A 6,654-nucleotide genomic window follows, 5' to 3' on the forward strand; every position below is an offset into this window, starting at 1 on the left:
TTATCTTTGCCCTTACGTTGTCCACGTGGGAATGTGGTGTCAAAGAAAAAGATTAAGATTCTTATTGACTAGTCTCTGTACTACCATACACTTATATCTCTCTCTCTCTCTCTCTCTCTCTCTCTCTCTCTCTCTCAACATATGGGCTTGGCTAACCCACACGGTTTTTGAAGTGGATAGTAACGATTGGGTCAATCTTGAATCATTGAAGAACAAAAAAGCCCAAAGAATTCCACGTGAGAATGTGCTGTCAAAGAAAAAAGTTTAAGATGCTTATTGACTAGTCTCTCTCTCTCTCTCTCTCTCTCTCTCTCTCTCTCTCTCTCTCAACACATGGGCTTGGCTAACCCACACGGTTTTTGAAGTGGGTAGTAAGGATTGGGTCAATCTTAAATTATTGGAGGACAAAAGAGCCCAAAGAATTAAATTTTTTGATCGAAGATGCCGAGAAACAAATTCATTTACTAAGGTTAGTGGGCGCATCCTTAGTTGACCTATGTGATAAGGAAGAAATCCGAAGGAATTAACTACATTTTATAGTGTTGCATACTGTCGCGGTAAATAATCGTTTTAGGTTTTTCGTACAATTTATACTGAGGAATAGATATAAAAGAGTGGGTGACAGACTCATTCGATGGAAAACTCTTTAATGCCTGATGAGGGTATTTTTTCTTAACCACGGCATGGGCAAGGAACGTCCTGACCAATGCTACACCGGTACCTTATCTAGCCATGCTGTCACCTCGGCCCTCATTGGGCTGTGCTGCCACCTTGGCCCTCCATCTAACCGTACTGCTATCTCGGCCCTCCATCAGTCAGAGCTGCCACCTCGGCCCTCATTGGGCTATGCTACTACCTTGGCCCTCCATCAGGCCGTGCTGCCACCTTGGCCCCCATCAGGCCGTGCTTCTACCTCGGCCCCCTATCAGGCCATGCTGCTACCTCTGTACTCCATCAGCCTGAGCTGCCACCTCACCCTCTCATCTGGTCGTGCTGTCACCTCGGCCCGACTTCAACAACAAGGTTACCAGAAACATGCTCTCATTCACTCCTACATTCAAGGTATGTAATCCCTATTCACAAGGACAGGACTATATCCACTACACGTCACCAGAGACATCTATCCCCCACACGGTTGGAATCTCCGAGATAAGAGGGGAATATTCCCCTGGAATACCCTAGGACCCGAAATATTCCCAGAATCATAGAGCCACTCCCCTCAAGGAGTCTACGCCTAAACATGACTCTTCACAAATGTCTCCCATTCTCCCTCTATTAGCAGCTTATAAATATCACGGTAGGCCTCCATCATTGGGATCGATCACTTCTTTTACTGAAAAAGCTCTCTTGAGCATTTGCTGTGGAAATATCTGACTTAGGCATCGGAGAGTTCCCTGTTGGGTCAGCCCGGATCTCCCCTGTCATCTCCTCTGTGCAGGTCAGCTGGAGCACCAGGAACTGCAAGGAAAATCATCCCGTCAATTTTTGCCGCATCAATGCCTAAGTCAAATCTTTCTGAAATAGTATAATTCAGGAGTAATGAAAAAGTATCAATTATTTGAAGGGAATTTATTGAGTAATTTATAGTTGTTGCAGGACAATTATGGTGAATCTCAACATGATAAGCTTTCTAGAATTGATAGGAGTCTAGTTATGGTAAGAGTTATATTTGGAGTACAAGTAGATTACGAGTATCCCGATCGTAGTGGGATTCTCCTTCCTTTCCCTAAAAGACAACATGGTCCTTACATTAACACGGGGACCAATGAAAGTACATATGGAAGCATCAACAGTGGTGATACTTCTATTTTTCATGTGGGGTGGAGCGATCATTTAACCCCCTCCCTGTGTCTAGGTGTAGAGGCCATGATTCCCCTAGACTTATTTTTCCCATTGAAAAATATAGATTCATATAACAAATTTGAAGTTGCTTTGCTGCACTCTAAGGTTGTTGGATGGTCGAAGCTTGTATTTGAGAGCCTTTGTACATCTTCCTCCTTTTCTTTTCTCTTCTCCTCTAAGTCTAAACGGCACACACAGCCAACACAAAGCAATTGAACAATGCCGATATCCAACTTAGGATTTGATAGGCAATTGGCCAATGTAATAATACAAACTATAAATGAGCATGTAGGCTGGCTAGGTTGGCATTTTTAAAAGCAATGTTTGGATGACACTTCTATGGGTATATTTAGAACTTGACACTTTCTTTTAATTGCCCTTATATATTATTTCCGAAAGCATTTTAGGATACGTACATAAAAGGTTATCATTTCTAAAAATAAATTGAAAGTGGTATATCATTACGTCATTGCAAAAAATGTATCATTATCATGTATATTTTTGAGCATGCTTGTGAAATGAAATTGTTATCATCATTAGAAAAAAAATTTGTATTATACTAAAAATGGCAAAAAAATAATGTTATGTATCTTTTGACACCTTGAGGGTTAAAAAAAAATCCCTTTTCTAAATGCCCTATGAACTAGGTTAATCACAATTTAATATACTTAAGAGAGTTTGAATCCGCTCTGCACATGGGGACAGTGGAAACAAATCTAGACCCTCCATGGGATGTGGGACCTTAATAAGAATCCAATATACTTTAAAGGGTTTGGATCTGCTCCCCACATGGAGATTGTAGACGGTGGAGACAAATTTGGATGGTGTGGGACCCACCTATGGCGTGTAGGGCCTACATCCCATGGAGGATCCGAATCTATTCCCACTTGTCCCCACAGGAGGAGCTTAATTGGATTCATACTTAAATTTACAAATTTTCAAAACTGATGAAACCCATATAGCTCTAAGCGTATAGTTGCTTTGCTATCAAATTAAAATAACCTAAGCAATACACAAAATGTCCAATTTTAAACCATCAAACACAAAGCAGATACTTAAAACACCTCCTTCTTCAGAAGCAAATCCCCAAGTGCAGCACAGTGTTATACCACAAATGAGAAGAAGAGAGAAGCAGGCATAGGCATGGCAATGGCAGTGGCAGTGGCAGTGGCGGCAGCAGCAGTAGCCAGGAGGTCCCATGTGCATAGTGCACCGACCTTTTTCATGCGACCTTGAAACACGTAAGCAGAATGATAGTTGAATAGTCTACTAATTAATGTTTAAGGAGAACAATGGAGTGATTATTATTATTTTTTTTTTTCACCATTTTTGGTACCATCAGAGAAAGTTGTTTTCCATGCAATGGATCAATAGACTATTTAACCCCAAGGGTAGTCGAGTTGGCAAGAGATTTTTACCTTAGAAAGTGTGTGTTTTAAGTTCGATTCTTTTATCTCTTTGGGGTCACTCATACAAGATATTTAGTGCTCTTTGTTGCTTTTAGTGAAAATTGAATAGTTTTCATTCAACCGTATTATGATCCGATCCATGCAGTTGTGAGGTTGATATGGATCGCAAGATTAATGAAGGCCTAGTTACCCATTTTTAACATAAAAAAAGGGTGTGTCCAGCCTCAAAGCCCACCACGGATTTAGGGGATGGTATCGGTATCTGTCAAGACGGATCCAATACCAATTTGGATCGGCTCAAATCAACGGGTATTGGTGGTTTACCCTTGGTTTTTTTTTAAAGTATATTTTATTTTATTATTTTACCCCTAAAACGAAATGACTTGTTGATCTAGATTGGTCAAAGATTGAGGATCAAACTCAACAAATATTAATACGGTCCATCCAATACCAATACTTAGAACCATGAACCCCACATTCCATATGTCAGCTGCTGCTCGACTGTATACTTTGTATAGGCTTGAGTCTCTTCCCTCCTCCCTCTTGACTCGAGACTCGAGGGTCGACAGACAGAGAGAGAGAGGGATCGAAAAGGACGCGTCATGTGAGCCCCACGTGTGGGCCCCACTCAACCCCAATCCCTATCTCAAATCCCATAACCATGCATGAGAAAAAAAGGAGCGGTGAAACTCTGTGAAAACCGTGTGATTAGGTTGATACGGTTTCTCTTGCCTTTTTTCTTTTGACTCTTCCCCCTTTTTTTTTTTTTTGATTTTTTTATTATTCCCTCTTGTGGTGGGAACTGGGAAGCTGGTAGTTGGAACCCACAGAAAATAGTAAAAACACCGCCAGTTTCTCTACTGTTCAGTTTCCATTCCCTCCACCCCACCAATGGATCCGTAAAGACTAAAGACTCCTCCAGTCCTGCTCCACCTCCCGAGGCATATTCCAAGGCAGAATCCGATAAACCCAAAACTGAAGGGAACACTAGTCTCTAGTTGACCTTATCAGATAAACCCAAGATTTATATATTTTTTGTTGGACTAAATTAACCCGGCCGTTAATACCATAAAATTAGGCATCGATCCATCATCTATGGGAGATGGGTTCCCTTAATCTAGGTTTAACAAGGAAATTACGCCGCCTCACATAATTACCAGTTCTGTATTATCGCGTGACATCCCACGTGCTCCTATTAATTCTCCCCTTTCCCCTCTAGATCTACGTCCCAATCATTCTAATACCCTTACCCAACTACTCTTTGTTAAATAATTTCATCCTCTTCCTCTAATAGCCTGTGAATTAGAGTATTAGAATCACAGTGGACTACAACCAACACCCTTCTCTCTCTCTTTTTCTCTCTTCTCCTCCTCCTTTATATGTATCCATCTGGAGTCAATACATTTCAGGGCTCAAAAGAGATAGAGAATTGAGTCCATTCCTATAGTTTTAGAATCCCATACCACAAGATGATCGATCATAGAATTTTAATGGCGTCTCCACCAGACACCAGCAAGCTAGAGCGTTACAACAGCTACCTCCGCCGCATAAACAACACAAAACTCTTAGCAGCCTCATCCAAGCTCCTTTTCCGAGCAACCCTTTTCGTAGCCCTCATTCTCGTCTTCTTCTTCACTCTTAATTACCCAACACTTTCCGATAATCCCCACCGTCTCCACGTTCATCAGAACTTCCTCACCTCCTCCTTCAATGGTGAAAGCACCGCCGCCTGGGAAAAACAGGCCCTTCACTCCTCTACCCCTCGTCGACCCAACGGCTTCTCCGTTCTAGTCACCGGCGCAGCCGGTTTCGTCGGAACCCATTGCTCCCTCACATTGAAGAAGCGTGGCGATGGGGTCCTCGGCCTCGATAACTTCAACTCCTACTACGATCCATCCCTGAAACGAGCCCGTCAAGCTCTGCTCACCAAACACCAAATCTTCATCGTCGATGGAGATCTCAACGATGCCCAATTGCTATCCAAGCTCTTCGATATCATCCCATTCACTCACATCCTCCACTTAGCAGCCCAAGCCGGAGTTCGATACGCCATGAAAAACCCCCAATCCTACATTCGCTCCAACATCGCCGGTCTCGTGAATCTGCTGGAAATCGCCAAATCGGCAAATCCACAGCCATCCATTGTGTGGGCTTCATCGAGTTCCGTCTACGGTCTCAACACTCAGAATCCCTTCTCCGAGTCCCACAGAACAGACCAACCGGCGAGTCTCTACGCCGCCACCAAGAAAGCCGGAGAAGAGATAGCTCACACATACAACCACATCTACGGGTTATCCATCACGGGTCTCCGGTTTTTCACGGTTTACGGACCTTGGGGCAGACCCGACATGGCTTACTTCTTCTTTACCAAAGACATATTACATGGGAAGCCAATTACGATCTATAAGACCGCGGACGATAAGGAGGTGGCGCGTGATTTCACGTACATCGATGACGTCGTGAAGGGGTGTTTAGGCGCGTTGGATACGGCGGAGAAGAGCACTGGTAGTGGCGGGAAGAAGAAAGGGAAAGCGCAGCTCAGGATTTACAATTTGGGTAACACGTCTCCGGTGACGGTGGAAAGGCTCGTGGCGATACTAGAAGGGTTGTTGAACGTGAAGGCTAAGAAGCAGGTGGTGAAGATGCCTAGTAATGGGGACGTGCCGTTCACTCATGCTAACGTAAGCCTGGCATATAGGGATTTCGGGTACAAGCCTACTACTGATTTGGGAACTGGGTTGAGGAAGTTCGTCAAGTGGTATGTTGGGTATTATGGGATTCATTCTAGGGTAAAAAAGGAAGTAAATAATGATTCACATTCTTCATAGAACAATTTTTAGTTATTTATTTATTTTAAATTACTCCGTTTTCTTTGTTCAAAGCTGTTCATTAATGGATGTTGTATTATATAGAGAAGAAGATAAATGAGAGCAGAGGGGGGAGGAGAGGGAGAGGAAGAAGGAAGGGAATTGAAAGGTTGGGGGTGAGGGGGAAAAGGGTTTGCATGTAATAAACGTAAAGATGAAGTTTGGGTAGCAAAAGGGGAGTTGATTCTGCCAGAACGGGTGCAGGTCGACTGTCCATTTGGAATCAAAACATTTGTGATTTAACAAGAAAGCTGGTGTGATGACACAGTGATATGCTTCTTCATGATACCTTTCCTGTTTTACCCCTTTTTTGTTGGCTCCTTTTTAATCTCTTTTGATTTAATATGTCCCTTATATCAATTTGTTGCTTTACATTGGTTTATTATTAGGTTAGGTCATATGGTGTTGATTAGTTTGCTTTTCTTATGTGCAAAAGTGGATGACATTGTGACTCAGTTTGCCTTTTGCTAAGAAAAATGATTCATGAGGATATTTATGTAATTTTAAATAGAATCTTACACTATAATGAGTCGTGC

At 42.6% G+C, this 6,654-nt stretch overlaps 1 protein-coding gene across 1 annotated transcript; it reads left to right on the forward strand.

The window, feature by feature from the left end:
* Positions 1 to 4,546: 4,546 nt before the first annotated feature.
* LOC122066541 (UDP-glucuronate 4-epimerase 6-like) lies at positions 4,547 to 6,401 on the forward strand. Its single transcript, XM_042630361.1, has one exon. The coding sequence runs from the start codon at positions 4,721 to 4,723 to the stop codon at positions 6,077 to 6,079; it is 1,359 nt and encodes a 452-aa protein (XP_042486295.1). The 5' UTR covers positions 4,547 to 4,720; the 3' UTR covers positions 6,080 to 6,401.
* The last annotated feature ends 253 nt before the right edge of the window (positions 6,402 to 6,654 follow it).

Source organism: Macadamia integrifolia, unplaced genomic scaffold (assembly GCF_013358625.1).
Source record: "Macadamia integrifolia cultivar HAES 741 unplaced genomic scaffold, SCU_Mint_v3 scaffold2455, whole genome shotgun sequence".
Taxonomy (NCBI): domain Eukaryota; kingdom Viridiplantae; phylum Streptophyta; class Magnoliopsida; order Proteales; family Proteaceae; genus Macadamia; species Macadamia integrifolia.